Below are 15646 nucleotides of genomic sequence, written 5' to 3' on the forward strand. Positions count from 1 at the left end.
TGAGGAGTACTGAAAGTCGCAACATGGGTGGGAAAGAAACCAGGCTTATGATTGGTAGCTTCTAATGTCGTCTCCAATTGTAGAAAGCTTAGCTAGGACTTCACTGCATCATCGCCGAGTATATTGTGAGAATTCGTACAACTAGCAATGGTTAACTACGTCCCTTTGAAGCATCGTAAATCAATTCTCGTGAAAGGCTTTTACCGGCTAGCTGGTACCTAGACCGACAGAAAGAATTCCAACGTAATGTTTCGCAGCGGAGTGAGACATTTATTTGGCGGCACCAGCCATTCTCGACGACCTCAGCCACACCTCAAATCACGATTCACCAGTCAGCCATACTTACACAAAAGTGTCGTACGCAAATCCTTCAAAATTCCCATACCCTAACCTAATGCCCCTTTATCGAATTACGCGAACGGCCGTTGTATAGCGCCATTTCTTACGATAGTAAGATAGCAAGATAGCAAGATAGCAAGATAGCAAGATAGCGAAATAAGCGGGCGAGCGACGTTCTAGATCCCGATAAGACCTTTTTTTTCACGAGGGCCACATCAAAGGGCGGGACCCAGTATATGTAGTTCAGCGATGCAGCAAACTCAGTTTTCCGGGGCCGGAGCCCGACTTCCAAGAGTTTAGGCGCTTGCCTCTGTTGTGCCCAGTTTTATCCCACCGTCCCAGTTCCGAAATTTCGCCCATCATGGCGGAGAGCAAACAACTACATATGTAGGTAGGTACCTAGCCGAGTGACCTATCTATCTATCTATCTACCTACCTAGTTCCGAGCACTTGAGTTCAATAGCAAAAAATGCTACCACCGCAACCGTCCCCGGCCCCGGACTCCCCGGAGTTCAGTCCCCTGGCCATCGGCGAGGACCTGACCCCCCTGCCGGCGTACAAGGCCGCGGGCACGACGGAGATCGGGTTCGACGGGCTGCTGGCGGAGCCGCTCCGGCTGCGCGAGGACCTGGCTTCCGGGTGCGGAGGGCAGACCTGGCCCGCCGGGATGGTGCTGGGACGGCATATGCTGCGGTACCATCGGGAGGACTTGGGGGAGGCTAGGATGTGAGTCTTAATCCCCCCCTACCTGCCCATATATCTGAAATATTTACTTTCGTGTCTATTCGTTATAATAATACGTCGCAATCTATATGCCGTACGGCGTGATATGTCATAATGAGCTCAGATGAGATGAGACATGAGGGTTTGATTAAAGTACTGACGAGTGTTTGTTCGCGATATAGATTAGAACTAGGGGCCGGAGGCGGGCTGGTAGGCTTGGCGGTAGCTCGGGGGTGCGCCGTTGGGAAGCACCCGCTACTCGTCACGGACCAGCTGGAGATGCATTCGCTGATGGAGCACAACATCGCCCTGAACAACCTCGAGGGCAAAGTCCAAGCCGCGATTCTGAACTGGTTAGTGATTTGTCCTATGTTTCTCTCGTCCCTACCCTGCCATAATTTTATCCTCTCCTCACATCTTACTTCCCCACGGGGTCTCACGCATTGTAACGTCGTGAATCCCCACGCCTACGTGCAGCTACCTACCTACCTACATCCCTACTTAGGCATATCCAATCTACACGTATACTAACCTTCATTCTCCCCGCACCTCAGGGGCGAGCCACTCCCCCCAGCCGTCGTAGCCCTGAAGCCGAACGTGATCCTCGCGGCCGACTGCGTGTACTTTGAGCCCGCCTTCCCGCTGCTCCTAGCCACCCTGTCGGACCTGCTCGCGCTGTGCCCGGAAGCCACGATCTACTTCTGCTTCAAGAAGCGGAGGCGCGCGGACATGCAATTCCTCAAGAAGGCGCAGAAGAAGTTCAAGGTGGCCGAGATCGCGGACGGGGAGCGCCCGGTCTTCAGCAGGGAGGGACTTTTCCTGTACACTTTCCAGGCTTCTCCGTAGGGGGGCGTTCTGCTTCCCCTTCATTGTTAGAGCTCGTTAGAGGTTATTGCTAGGCGTTTGCGTTCATTCGATGATACAAACGGTATTACGTCGGTTATTACAGGTCTAAGGCAAAGGCAAAAGGCAAAGCATAGAGACGGGAAGACGCAGACTTAGAGCCTTCATACATACATCATGCATAGAGACGTAGATGTTTTACTTTCATAGAAGTAGATAACCAATGATTATCATTGAGATCCAGCTTACTCCGAAAGCAACGTTTCTACTGGAACGTGTTCGGGAGACTCGGGTGCCACTGCTTTCCATGCGTGATCCCGTGCTTGTATATCTCGATAGTTTAAGTCGACGGCTCGCTGCCTGGCGTCGACCTTGTGCTATGGGGTAAAAGCAAAGCCAGAGAAAGCAGATTATAGCAAGCCCTCGAATGATGTCGAGTCATTGAGACAATATCATAATACCACTTCAGTTAGATACCACATATGGATGTGTGTACCCAGGTCACTTTGAAGAGGCTTACCAAAAAGCCCTTTAAAATGTACTAAGTTAGTTGGCGTGCCGTGAAAAATCAGGATGTTTTCAGCGCTAACAAGACTGACATTGCCACTCGCTGCTAGTTCTACTAGTGAAACTGACGGTCCCCGAGCCATCAGCTCCAGCCAGCTTGCTACGCTAACATATAGTGGCGGCGCCGCGCCACCTTATGCCGTGGAGATCGAATTAGAGGCGGAAAAGCGGTGACTAACGTATAACGTAGTAGCCTATGTCAATATCTCCGCCATGGATAATGAACACGGCGGAGATGCAGTTCGGGTCGATTTTTCATATCTTTGAGACGGCCTGCAAGAGTTGTGAATCCAGTTCATTCTCTCTCACCTATGTAAGTGCAGAGAAAACACTTCATGTTATATTTACATCATAGTGCCGAAAGAGATCGGCGGGGAGGGAAACACATCACGAAAATGAAGGGTCGGCTTGCAGGATGAGACATGGCTGGTGCCGAGCAGCCAGTGAGAATTGTCGAATTTGACGCCGTGCGCCGGCCTCATCCGGAGGCTGGTACCGCAACTTAAGATTTGTACTATCTTAACATTCTCGTTGGTGAGAGATATCTTCTGAGGCTCGAAAATAAGGGTAGATCTGAATTCGAGACGAGCCAGTTTATGACAATCTGTATGTGATGAGTTAAAACCACCTATAACCCGTAAGCAAATAGATAGGTTGTTTAAGCACAACCAGCTGGTACATGTCACACGACTGCGAAAGCCACTCTTTTCAACGAAACACCTCACTCGCTTAGTATTACCTTACTTCAAAGACCGAATATAAATTTGGCCATCCTGTGACGATGGAGCACAGATGGCCGACATGATGCAGATGACCGAAAGACTATCACTAACAACGCTGCAATGGCAGTAAGGGAGGTGAAGCCCGACAGTCGGATTGCTGCAGCGTGGAGATATTCGGCGACCTTGGGTGCCCAAAGACGTGCGCAAGGACCAAGGTAGAAGTAGAAGTGGTGGGACGCCCAGAATGTCCTGCAGCGACCCGGGTAATGGACCCTTTAAACCGACATTCAAATCTAAGACTCTTGAGTCTTGGTAAAGAACTTGCAGAATAGACAAGTCCGGATTCCGTAGATCTCGTCTAGCGGCACCCACACTTTCCCACAACTCCATTAACTAAGAAAATATCTCGATTGTGAAGGACAAACTAGCATCGGACCGAGTGATATCGCGGGAACAATATCAGATGGTTTTTAGAGATTTAATGCATACCTGTGCATAGTAAGTCTTGCTCCACTCACCCGACGAATAAATGGGCGAATTCGTGAATTATCGTTAGGTAATAAAATACCTCGAGAGGCGGGGGATTGGATGGATTAGGTGAGAGAGGCTGGCTAGACGTCGCTAAAACTGCCAGAAGCGATCTCGTGGAGTGCCACAAAAGTAGTTCGAACACTTCAGCCCTTCCAGGCACGGCAACGTGGTCGGACGTGGGGACCTCGTACTATGTAGACGCATAGACAGGATAGGATATTGCTGGCACTTGCGGTAAGTTTGCAGGAAGATCAAATGTTCGGATGGTTAAAGCGAGGAAGAATGGTAGAAAATGGTCAAAATGATCGTCGCAGTTGGTCCTGCGGTTGCTGCTTCTAATTGAGTGATTAAACTTTTAGAGTAACCCAAGTCCCCCTTTTCAGGTGCAGTCCGGCCACCCCATTGGCTTTCTCGCTGACGGCATCCAGGGCATCAGCGGTACCTTGCATTAATGTTAAGGTATCATTCAGGTACGCCCTAGCACGAGCCCTAGCTGACCCGCTAATGACCAACATCAGCCACGTTGGACTCCTCTTTTTCCAGACCGGGTATTCGCGAATGCCCATTGGTTAGAGCGTTCCAAAAACGAGAAGGCACAAGGAAAACACATCTGGGAACTCCCAGTTGCGGAATGTTTCAACTAACTCCGGCCAATCAGACGTTGCGATGAAAATTCATCAGGTACGGCTAGTGTACATCAGGCAGGGAACTGGCAGGGAGCGGACAGTGAGCAGACAGGGAACATACCATGTTCTTTCCACAATCCATCTCGTCTCTCTTTCCGCCCCCTGCCTGTTCCTGGCTGCTGTTTCCTTGCGCTTTTGCGCTTCTGCGGCCTCCATGAGAAGATTTTCCGTTTCCCCTGCAAAATAAATAAACCCCCTAACATTCCTTCCATTTTGTCAACTTCCACTTTTCCTCCCTAACCTTTTGTGCATTTCCAACGTCTATAGATCTTGTCCATTCCTTTCCAAGAGCAGTGCTCACTGTATACATTCATTCACCGTACAGCTGCTCCATCACATTCATTCTCTGAATAAGAGATCTGGATTTGTCACTGCATAGGTACCGGTCCTTGCGGAAGTAAAAGAATCGAAGAACAACAACATCCGAGTTCTTTGTTACGCATCCTTGACAACGCTTTTGAAGATTTCCCTCCGGCTGGATCCTTGATTCGCTCTGCATATCGCATATCACACATCGCACAATCTTGATTTAGTCTTTTCAAGCTCACCACAAAAGTGTCAGCCAAAATGAAGTCCGTTGCTATTGCCGCTGCCCTCCTGGCCTCGACCGCCGTTGCTCAGCCCCATGGTCACCACCGTCACAACCACCCCAAGCGAGATCTCGTCGTTGAGTGGGAAACCGTCTGGGAGACCGCTACCGTCATCATCGACGATGATTCCACATCAACCATTGCTCCTGCTAGCACCGGAACTCCCGCTCAGTTTTTCCAGCCTGATACCAGCTCTAGCTCCAGCTCCAGCAGCGCAGCTCCGGTAGTCCAGACTCCCACTGTCCAGGCTCAACCCTCCACGCCAAGCACTCTTGTCAGCATTGCGCAGGCTACTACTTACTCGACTTCGTCTCAGGCTCCCACCAGCACTTACGCGACCCCCACTCAGCAGACTACGGCGGCGCCCGTCACTCCCTCGTCTAGCAGCACTTACTCCGCAGCGGCGCCGACGTCCAGCGCCAGCTCCGGTGGCAGCACCGGCAGTGATGGAATTCCCTACAACCAGAAGTTCTCTGGTGATATTACCTACTACAACGCGGCACTAGGTGCTTGCGGCTACGAGGATACCGGCAAGGACGACACCACGAACATTGTAGCCATTCCCAAGGCCTTCTGGGATTCCATTAGCACTGCTACTAGCTACGGTCTCAACGAGCCTGCGCACCCTCTTTGCGACAAGACCATCACCATCACCAGCTCTGATGGCAAGACCACTACTGCCACTATCCGTGACCGCTGCGATGGCTGCGCCGGTCATGCCATCGACGTTACTCCCCACACTTTCACCGACCTGTTCGGTTCTTTGACCGGCGGTCGTTTGGAAGGTTCTTGGGTAATCAACGAGTAAACAAAATCGTCTGTTGACTTTGGGTATGCCATTTACCGGTCCCTTGTTTCTCGCGTCTAGGGAAATCCTTGGCGTCAAATCTGTTTTACTATCATATCTTTGAGATTTCGGCGTGATAAAATTACCGGATATATGGGATCCTATATGACGATGAAACGGGCATTTTCTCTGACTAGGCCTTGATGACAAATCTGTTCTCAAATTTTGAATTATTAGCGTTGGAAATGCTAAGGCAACTTACTCGGCAAGATACCAAGGGGAAAAGAAAAGGTGTTGGGCTTGCTACAGCCCTGTCCGGATCGGTTGGCAAGCATCTGGGGTACTCAACGCCCTGGTCCATCTGAAGGGCAAACACTGGGGAGCGGGATATAGACTTCGATTCTTCTGTGCATATTATATTCCGGTAGAAAGGATTAGGAATGGAAAGGTTTCGGCCGATTGAACAATGACTCTCTTGTGTGCTCGTGTCTCGTGTCGTATATTGGATGATTCGTGTGATTTATAACCCTAATAATATATTCGTAAAGTAATTGTGTTGTTGCTAGCTAGCAGTGTAGATATTACGATCTATACTACATACTAATAAATATCTACTATGTCTACCCCTAATCTCTACTCACCACCGGAAATATTTGGACAGCAACCTAGGTAGCTACTTGGGTAAACGTGTTTTCATTCTTAGCACGTTATATAATAATCGTCGCTAGTTATATCTGACATCTCCTTAACAGTAAGAACGAATATATCATGTCTCGTATTGCTCATCCAACGCTAATTAGCCCCCCAATATACCTATCATACACTGGTATTTCAACCTCATCGAAACCAACCTCCTAGATATATTCAATATTTGAATTGGCGGTTAGGCAAGTAAACTCTAACTCCCAAGTCTCACGTCAAATAGCAAAAATAGAAACAGATTGGAAGTATAGTAATCAAACGTGAGTCAAGTGTATCTCAATACGCAGAACATATTCAATTAATACGCATTCCTAAAGCAGTCTCCTCGGCGCAGTCGGTCCATCAGACAGCAGTCCATCCGTCCCGTAAAACTCAAATAACACAATAGTCAGGTCACCTTTTCCATCGGCGACAATCAAAACCGGCAACCTTCTTGCATACGACCTGAACCCCCTGGCAGCATAGATGTTCTTCTACCAGGAAAAAAAGGAAAAGAAAAGAAGAAGACCACTCCCCGTTTCTCTCCGCAAAGCAACCAGCCTCTCTCAAAGGCCACAAGTACAATACATACGTAATTGCCAGAACAGGGATCAAGAACTCCCCTCCTCGACGGCAACCTTGTCAAAAAGGCATACCCATAAACATATAACAAACATATGCGCAGTTCCAACCGCGCGAGCCCTCCGTATCAAGCTCACCTCCCCTTTCCTAACCAACCATTCATATATGCTTCAACACTTGCTACTAATACTCCTCTTCTGATTCCAATTTAATAAAAACCGAATCCCGTTCCTCGGAGTCGGTGATAGTTTCGGAATCCTCGTCGTCATAACCCCGTTCTAGGCCGTCGGGATAAAATGGATAGGCATTAGTTCCACTTCCTGGAACATCCACTTGCATGTCGTCGTTCCAGTGATCCTCCGCAAGGAAGAACCGGCTTTGGTCGTGGAAGTATTCGCACACTTGGATGTCGCCAGTGTCCTCGTCGTGACGGGTGGCGATGCGGTAGTCGCAAGTTGTCATGGCTTTCTTCACGAGCGGCTCGACTGCCTTGCGACCATCTATATACATTTCAGGTGTTAGTTGAATTGAATTGTACGTAGAAATGCGGGTTTCTGGGATAGGCCTGAAAACATGGATTGGTGTAGATATAGAGGATGTCGTGGCTAGACAGTAAGGAGTACGAACAGAAATAGGGGATGAGGTGCTCTGAAAGAATTGAATGGATCATACTAACCTTCTATGGCCCGCCTGTCGAACTTTCTCTTCACTGGCAGATGGGGGAGCTTATTCCATTCCTGGGCCTGAGCTATATTGTATTTATCAGCATTTTCATCATCATGCATTAGAAGCAATACCGGTATGAAGAACTCACCAGCAAAGCTTGTCCACATGAAGTGATCATCACGAAACGCTATGATTTGTTGTTAGCATTTGACCTTGTTCTTAGCAAACCAGCTCAGAACAGATTTAACTAGACATACTTTTATAAACACCGGGCAACCGGTTTGAACGATTGTCCTTGACCACAGGCCTTGGTGTAATCGGGTTTGAAGGCGTGTCCAGAGAAAGGGAATCGTTACTTCCCAGGCTGGACTCACGTACAGGTGGGTGTCCGCTTAGCTTGCAGATGTCTAGTTCTGCGATGAAAGATATCATAGATTTGAGAGGCGGTCCCGATGGCCCATATGTTCCCTTCTTCTCTGCGATCTCTCTTAGAGGCACGTGTTCAGCAGGCACGAGCGATGGGCGCTCGTCGCTCTGCTCCCGGCGCGACTTCATTTCCTCCAGTTCCGCGAGATCTGGACGGAAGGAAAAACGGTAGCGCTCAAGATCAGAGGCTGACTGGCTGAGCTCTTCTGCGCTTTGTAGGATGTCATAGTCTGGGTCGACCTGGCTCTCGCCTCTTTCAGGGTATGAAGCCTCCGGTAACAGACCCTCGCCGGGGCCCTGTCGATAGCTAACTGGTATGAAAGCGGGTTTCTCAAGCCGCTTTTCGCCATCGGGCTTCCTGTGCTGGCCCGCCAGTATCTGGGCCTGTAGCGCAGCAACGCCTTCTAGCACCTTTATGGCACGCTCGCAGGGACGGTTTATGTCCCAAAGCCGCGCCCTCGCGCCAGGCGCCCATAGTTGTCCTGGGAGGCTCGCCTGTACACGTAACCAGTCGTTCGAATCGACATCGGTAAGGAAATGCTCGGCGACTGTCATTGCTTCTTGAAGCTTGGTGATGAGGGTAAGCCAAGTCCGGTCATGTAACTTGGGGAATTTAGGAAAGTGTTCTTGAGCATCATCCGACGTTAGACGATGGAAGTTGACTTTTAGCTGCTTGATTGTCTCGAGTTGACCCTTAATATCCCACCAAGCCGCTCCAGTGGAGGAGCATCCAGCAACCCGCCAGCGAGGTACATCTTCTGGTTCCGGTGTTTCTTCTCTCCGTCGCCATTCCGACATCGTGTTGGACAGGGAACGGCTGCTGGCTTATAGACCACCCCCTATGCGCAAAAGCAGTAGACGCTAAAGTCTCACTGTTCGAGAGAATCGATATAGAAGATAAGTAGCTTATGATATAGAGAAAGTGATGGAAGGGATTGTCAATTAGGCTCAGCTTTTAAGTGATTATTCGTCGTGGATGGATGATAACGTCCTGTGTTGAATCTGCGTAAGCTCGGTTGCGAGGCGTATAAGACGCCTAAATCGTATGAAGCAGTGGATCCAAAATCCGAGCGTCACGACGAGAACTATAAAGGACGATAATAGGTAAAAGTATGCCCCCATTGTGTGATGGTTAGAGGCTATTGGCAGCCAACGATAATTATGGCGATGTATCCAGGAAGAGTAAGTTCAATAAGCCAGAACGTAGAATGGTGTAAGTTAGTGGGAATTTTCAGGTCAAATCGATCCGTGTTCTTCAAAGTAAGGTTTAAGCCACAAGAGCTTTTAGGGGGCAGCATGTTAAGTCACTCCTGACAATGTTAATTGCACCTTCTCTTGATATACTTCACTCACCAATCATCATTTAACCTTGCAATTGCATTAAACTTATTTATCCTGGGAGAAGGAGCAGACGCTTGGTTCTCGTCAGGGAGGACTCGTGTTCTAAGTAGGGCCATTATTGCTTTCGTACTGAGCATTTTATCCGTAGACTTTTATCATCACCCTAAGATATCAAAAATGGTTAATACGATACCTTTATGTTAAGAAGGACTCACCTAACATTATTTGTCACCGAGCCTGTCTGAGTTGTGGTGAAGATATTGAAGGATGAATTCCTTTATTCTCGTCCTTCTGCCTATTGTGGCTACTACGTTCAAGTTTGAACTAGCACTTGTCATCACGCCTCTGTCAATCTTCATAACAATCCCCATGTCGAGCTAGTCCGTCTAGAACTCGATATGTCGCCTACCCACCGTATGTCTTCCACAAATGTCCTGTCATCGCAAAGCTAAAGGAGCTTTGATAATTCTACTAGGTACCAAAGTATCTCTAGGATATTAGCCTTCGCATGTGCTCATACCAGTGCCTCATAAATCAAGCCTCATGAACCTACACAATCTCTCACCGACCTAGGTTCAATAGTCCTTCGATATATTTCTTCGTATCCACGCCAATCCCTTGCGCAAGCCGACTCGCGCCATCCGTCCAACCACCGCCTCCCTCAGCATACGAGCTGCTCAGGCCCCTAAGCCGCGTGTGCTCGCCCGCTCTGCGGATAAGGAAGATCTCCTTGCCGACTTTACCTCTCCTTAACCGACTTGGTAAATCTACACTTTCCGCCGATTCGCTATGCGGTAGGCTCGCATCCGAAGAATCCGGCGGTGGCGGAGAAGGCGTTTGGGAACCGTCTGTTTCCACTATACGGGTCCAGACGATCCACCACCCGCGGCTGGTCTTACAGGTACGTTCCAGTTCTGACGGGTCCGTCAATGTCGTGATGTACGTGTTGAGGATTTGATGGTGAGTATTTATTGCCTCGACCCGCGACCAGACCGGTTGCGCATTTTCCTGCATCAACTGCCCGGGTGTTGGGATGCTTGGGATTGTGGAATGGACCGTCATGGCTTCCGGGTCCCAGATGAGATCGAAGATGTGGGAACCTACTGCCCCTATGTCCGGTCTTCCGGGACGGTAAGCCGTAGACGTAGCTAACGGTTTTCGAAGTGGCGCAAGCTGGTAGTGCAAGGACCTGTAAAGACTCTCCCAAGCCAATGAGTCCGTCCGATTCTGAAATAGGAACGTATACACGAATGGCTTGTTGACATACACCACCACGCGCACCTTCTGGGTTTTGTTGCGGTCTTGACTGTCAAAATGAGATGATGAACCTTCACAACTTTTGTGACTACCCAGCTCATTGTCTTGGCTCCCTAAATCCCGGGTCATTTCGGCTTCGGGTCGTTTTGTATTTTCTAGCTCTACGATAAGAGTTCGAAGCAAGACTCTCGAATTATATTCAACCTCTTCGGGCGAAGTGTCGGAATACTCTCTATTCTCGCCATGCTCGATATTACTAGTCTCCTCAACATCTCCAAGGAGTCCAATAAGGTAGTGCCCTGAATCACCACTTGCCGCCTTGGAGCGGCGTGAATCATTAGGCGGTATCTTATCCTTTTTTGAACTTTCTATAGGCGTGGTCTCTTCTTGGACAGTATCTTCGCTTCCACCAGCGCTACCTAACGTCCAATGTGTACCATAGCCCATCTTAAGGTAGCTCATGAACCTATTGACCCCGCTTTCTTCTGTCGCATCTTCCGCATCATGTGGCGATTCAATTCCTGAATCCTTAGGGTTCGTTGACTGCTCCTGTGTACTCGATTGTTTTGGATTGGTCGAATCGTTCGTCTCCGGAACTTTGGCAGGAATCCCACCCGAATCTTTACTACCTGTCGAGGTATGTTTCTTGGGTTTCCTAGCTTGACGTATCGAAGCCGGGCTTTCTCTCACTCCATAAGCATCCTCCCCCCATGTGTAGATATCTTCCATCCAGTAGGCAACATCACGCAACGAATTTCGGGTGAGAGCGCCGACACCCAAAAATATAGCGCCATCTTCTGCTCCGGGTTCTTCGCCGGTGCCGAGCCATTTTGGGGTCGGCCCATCATTCAACTTAGGGTCTTTGGAAGAATCTTCGCCTTCTCCGGATTCCGATGGACCGAATTTGCATACGATTAAGTCTATTAAGCCCTCGACTCTATCGACGAACCCTTCTAGAACTTCTCTTTCGCCGCTCCCACGATCCTCCTCGCCGACACCGACGCCAAGCTCGCCACAAGCAGCGATTTTGATACCTCCAAATATGCTGGTGGCAGGATTGCCGTTTAGCATGACGTCCCATGTTGACAAGAATAAATCCCAATATCGACTTAATATACTGACGAACTTGGATCGCTTCGACCGGACAAACAAGGCACTTAGGGACGCCGCATGGTGTAATAGGAAGATGGAATGGGCACGCAATAGATCTTGCATAAGTAGGGCGGCTGGCTTGAGCTCCCGAGATGAATACTCGACATTCTCCGACGGGTCATCTTTCTGATTTGGGGTGGGAGCCCCGAGTCTTGGCGGGAGAGGCAACTTTGTCAAATCAACGGACTAGTAGGATAGCATGTATCAGCATCTAACTGCGGGCAATGCAAATCATATATACCCACGGCCAAAATCCACCAGCCTGGCTCTAATTCGTGTAGCACAACGCGACTCTTCTCCGTTTCTATGGTATCGATGGGTTTGTTATCGGAGAACCCCCGACTGAACTCAACCATGCCCTGCGCTAGGCCGATCTGCCTCAACCGTTCATTCCGTTCTTCCTGGGATATGATATCGGTCGGCTTGCCCCGCGAGCGGTGCCGCCGTTTCTTGGTCTGGGTGTTTACGGAGGCATAGTAAACAATCTGATCGTCTAAGGTCTCGTCTGTCGTGCCTAGCGAAGGATTATAGATAGCTAAGAAGCCTAGTTGAGCTGGCACGACGGTGGGTAGAGGGGGGGAGGCAATGGTCGCCATTGCGAAGGATCGCGTACTACTGTAACATTAGTACATAAAGGGTATCTATCGGGTGAGCCACCACGAAGACGGCCATAGCATTTAATTAAGCATCGGTAAAAGCGGAGAATAGGCCAGGAACGCGCTCAATCAAAGGTCGTGAATGGTGGTTATAATAAGAATGAGTATGTACCTAGGTAACCTAAGGATGTGGATGTCGAAGTTAACTTGCAGCTAACGTGGAGTAATCCTTTTATAAGGATATATCATATTAAGCACATGCATATGCCTATACACGGCAATTCTACAGCCCCTATTCGACTATGAGTTATTGAGCCCAACACTTCAACTTCACGGAGATATTCATAGAATTTTTCAAACATACCTACTGAGATAGTCATCTACAAACTAAACTATCGCATTTTCTATAATATATACTAGACATCTAAGCTAGAAATCGGAGGGAATTCCTCCTTACAGATCAGAGATATAAAAACCAATCTCTTCATACAAGATTATTCACAACTACGTCGACTCCGCAAGCCACAAACCTCAACAAAATGGTTCGTACCAGATTGATGTATTTATATACCTGGTACCCTTACAATAGCACCAATTCGAATATAAGAGAATCTTACGTAAAGACCGGATATTGACCCTAAGTTAGAACATCAGGGGTAGCTTGCCATTTACACTTAGGTAGCATTACAATAGCTCCCTCAGTACACGAAGACTTCTCCAGTAGTGTGTGTATATCCCCATCACCCATACCTCACTGCCCCGCGGGAATATCACTCAACTTCGCCACATCCGCCCACCTCTCAACCGCATCTATTGTCCTCCTCGCACTCCTCGCAATCTCCACCACCGCATCCCCCCCAAGCGGCAACTCAGCCGGCAGTTCCCTCCCGCTCGCTACGCCCGTGCCCGTAACAACCTCATAAATGATCTCACACCCCTTCCTCGCATCACCAAGCTGCTTCCCATGCACAGCCCTAAACACATCATCCGCCTTTTTGTTCAGCTCCGCGTAAGCATCGATCCTATTTCCCGGCCCCGTGCCCGCGAGATTGGCCTCCGGCCGCAGGAGCTCGGTGCGGAAGAACCCGGGCTCGACGAGCGTGTGTCTGACGCCGAAAGCCGCGACCTCGGCCGCCATGCCGAGCGTGATCTGGCGCAGCGCCGCCTTGGCGCCCATGTACGCCGCCGTGCTGTCCATCTGGTACCACGCCGACATCGAGCCGATCGTGACCAGCGCTCCCTTCCCCAGTCTGCCGCCCCGCTCCTCCTCCTCCTCCTTTCCTAATTCTGCAGTAGGGAGAGGTTTGGCCCGCAGGTGCGGCAGCACCGCGCGGTACACGTTGACGGGCCCGAACACGTTGGCCCGGAACTGCTTCAGCGTCTCCTCGGGCGTCAGCTCCTCGACCGTGCCCGTCTGCACGTACGCCGCGTTGTTGACGACGACGTCGACGGTGCCGTGGATGGCGAAGATCGCGGCTACGTCCTTCTTGATGGAGGCGAGCGGCTCGTTGTGGTCGAGGCGCGCGAGCGTGATTCCCGAGGGTAGGGGCGCGGTGAAGGACGAAGGGTTCCGCGACGTGCCGATGACGAGGTCGCCGCGCTCGGCGGCTACTTTCGCGAGTTCCAGGCCGAAGCCGGATGTGGCGCCCGTGATGAGCCAGACGCGCGGGGTGGTCATGACGTTTGAGTTAAAGCCGTAGTTAGTCGACTGGGTATTCGACTTGGTTTATGTATTGAGAAGGAAGACGGATAACTATGAGATTATTCCGATGGCGAGAGAGAAATTAAGGGGGACTGTAACCTTGATATAGGGGATGAGGAAGGCCTTATTTCGAAGAAAGGGGGATTCGGCGATAGCGACATAACCATGTGGCTCAAGTATCGGGTCAAGGGGATCACCCCTTTCTCGTGCTGTGTAACATGTAATCGCCGAAAGCCCATCCTATCTCAGTAGTTATGTCGCGACAGTGGCGACGTGTAGTCGCGCGAGAGTTGTCTGCGAGGTACGTACTCATGCATGTTCACCTAATCCCCTATCGCCGAAGCCATATATACCTTTACTTACAACACTATAGTTACCTATCTATGTACTATATCACCGATAGACCAGTAATGCAGAGTTAGATCGGTTTTTCCTCACGGGAATAATTAAGAACAGGTCAACACTGCGCGATCGATAGTTATTCTCAGTCGTATAAGTTGGGACAGACTGTTGAAGTATGGTCATGGTCATTTAGATACGACGATATGCTTACTCTCATAGGACGACGTTCGTTCTAGAGTTACAGTCGCACCGCATGTCAACGTCTCATTGTGATCAGTAACTTTTTGAATATTGCCGTCAAAATGCTATTTGACACTTCTAGCTTACTGATGTCGAATATGGACAGCTTACTGGACGCTGCAAGTTATACTGGAATTTGACGGGCAGCACCTAGAGAAACTTGGTGTGAACTATTTGATAGCTCGTGGAATATGTCCACTTTGGACCCTAAGTGTAAAAGTCAAAGCAATGTCAGAAACGGGGGCAAGTCATAAAAAATGAAGAGGCATTGATATTTACACGGAAATAAAAGAACCCCAAGTTTCTACTCCCCTGTACTAAGTATAATCCCACTAAACTCTGCTTATAACTACAACCAAGCACTCCTTAAAATACCTATACAAACATAGTCTTGTAAACCGTAATTTGACAGAATCAATTAACTATCAACATACTCGCCGTCGACGCCGGCGGCGGTCTATAACGGTGTAGTAACCTGAAAAAATTTCATACCCTAACTCCACCAGCCCAGCTGTTCCCCGGTTTCTTGGAAAAAATCTTTTTAAACCCCCTCCGCGAATCTCCGGGTGTTAAGTATTTACAACTGCAATCCAAGTTGATACAGGTGGTGGTACGATGTTGTCTTAAACATTATCCCCCTTTCCCTAACGGCGCCTCCTGATGCTATTAACGCATTTGTCACGCCCGTATCGTAAGGTTAGGTTCCTGGTACAAGATTTGAAGAGTATAAAAAAAGGGTTGTTGGTTTGGTAAAGTTGATGCCGTCGTCAGCGGTACCGTTTTGGGTACCCTATGGTCGCTTCGTTTGAAGTTAGAAATCCTCCACAGAGCTGTCCTCCTGTATATGCAGATCCAAGCAATTAACTCCGGCCC

At 49.3% G+C, this 15646-nt stretch overlaps 5 protein-coding genes across 5 annotated transcripts; 2 read left to right on the forward strand and 3 right to left on the reverse strand.

The window, feature by feature from the left end:
* The first annotated feature begins 155 nt into the window (after nt 1-155).
* Nucleotides 156-2018, forward strand: F4807DRAFT_189783 (putative methyltransferase-domain-containing protein). The gene is made up of 5 exons (XM_047993673.1): nt 156-357; nt 464-730; nt 787-1065; nt 1245-1415; nt 1617-2018. The coding sequence occupies exons 3-5, from the start codon at nt 809-811 to the stop codon at nt 1906-1908; spliced, it is 720 nt and encodes a 239-aa protein (XP_047851697.1). The 5' UTR covers nt 156-357; nt 464-730; nt 787-808; the 3' UTR covers nt 1909-2018.
* Nucleotides 2019-4788: 2770 nt separating this feature from the next.
* Nucleotides 4789-5895, forward strand: F4807DRAFT_190026 (uncharacterized protein). The gene has a single exon (XM_047993674.1). It carries the CDS (start codon nt 4979-4981, stop codon nt 5807-5809), a length of 831 nt encoding a protein of 276 aa, XP_047851698.1. The 5' UTR covers nt 4789-4978; the 3' UTR covers nt 5810-5895.
* A 1832-nt stretch (nt 5896-7727) lies between these two features.
* On the reverse strand, nt 7728-9106 carry F4807DRAFT_190052 (uncharacterized protein). Its single transcript, XM_047993676.1, has 2 exons — nt 7866-9106; nt 7728-7799 (listed from the first exon to the last, which is right to left on the reverse strand). Exon 1 carries the CDS (start codon nt 8939-8941, stop codon nt 7961-7963), a length of 981 nt encoding a protein of 326 aa, XP_047851699.1. The 5' UTR covers nt 8942-9106; the 3' UTR covers nt 7728-7799; nt 7866-7960.
* Nucleotides 9107-9747: 641 nt separating this feature from the next.
* On the reverse strand, nt 9748-12687 carry F4807DRAFT_190029 (uncharacterized protein). The gene is made up of 3 exons (XM_047993675.1): nt 12139-12687; nt 10038-12079; nt 9748-9973 (listed from the first exon to the last, which is right to left on the reverse strand). Exons 1-2 carry the CDS (start codon nt 12487-12489, stop codon nt 10046-10048), a joined length of 2385 nt encoding a protein of 794 aa, XP_047851700.1. The 5' UTR covers nt 12490-12687; the 3' UTR covers nt 9748-9973; nt 10038-10045.
* A 553-nt stretch (nt 12688-13240) lies between these two features.
* F4807DRAFT_462911 (uncharacterized protein) lies at nt 13241-14167 on the reverse strand (the record flags this gene model as incomplete). Its single annotated transcript, XM_048001893.1, has 1 exon — nt 13241-14167. The coding sequence occupies one exon, from the start codon at nt 14165-14167 to the stop codon at nt 13241-13243; it is 927 nt and encodes a 308-aa protein (XP_047851701.1).
* Between the last annotated feature and the right edge of the window lie 1479 nt (nt 14168-15646).

Source organism: Annulohypoxylon truncatum, assembly GCF_022578515.1.
Source record: "Annulohypoxylon truncatum strain CBS 140777 unplaced genomic scaffold F4807scaffold_29, whole genome shotgun sequence".
Lineage (NCBI taxonomy): Eukaryota > Fungi > Ascomycota > Sordariomycetes > Xylariales > Hypoxylaceae > Annulohypoxylon > Annulohypoxylon truncatum.

Excerpts from the sequence above, each read along its gene's own strand:
- F4807DRAFT_189783 (XM_047993673.1), top strand. The coding sequence starts at position 809 with ATGCTACCACCGCAACCGTCCCCGGCCCCGGACTCCCCGGAGTTCAGT. Across the intron at positions 1,066-1,244 it reads GACTTGGGGGAGGCTAGGAT|ATTAGAACTAGGGGCCGGAG; the intron begins GTGAGTCTTAAT and ends TTCGCGATATAG. Across the intron at positions 1,416-1,616 it reads CAAGCCGCGATTCTGAACTG|GGGCGAGCCACTCCCCCCAG; the intron begins GTTAGTGATTTG and ends CCCGCACCTCAG.
- F4807DRAFT_190026 (XM_047993674.1), top strand. The coding sequence starts at position 4,979 with ATGAAGTCCGTTGCTATTGCCGCTGCCCTCCTGGCCTCGACCGCCGTT.
- F4807DRAFT_190029 (XM_047993675.1), bottom strand. The coding sequence starts at position 12,489 with ATGGCGACCATTGCCTCCCCCCCTCTACCCACCGTCGTGCCAGCTCAA. Across the intron at positions 12,080-12,138 it reads CAGGCTGGTGGATTTTGGCC|TCCGTTGATTTGACAAAGTT; the intron begins GTGGGTATATAT and ends CTATCCTACTAG.
- F4807DRAFT_190052 (XM_047993676.1), bottom strand. The coding sequence starts at position 8,941 with ATGTCGGAATGGCGACGGAGAGAAGAAACACCGGAACCAGAAGATGTA.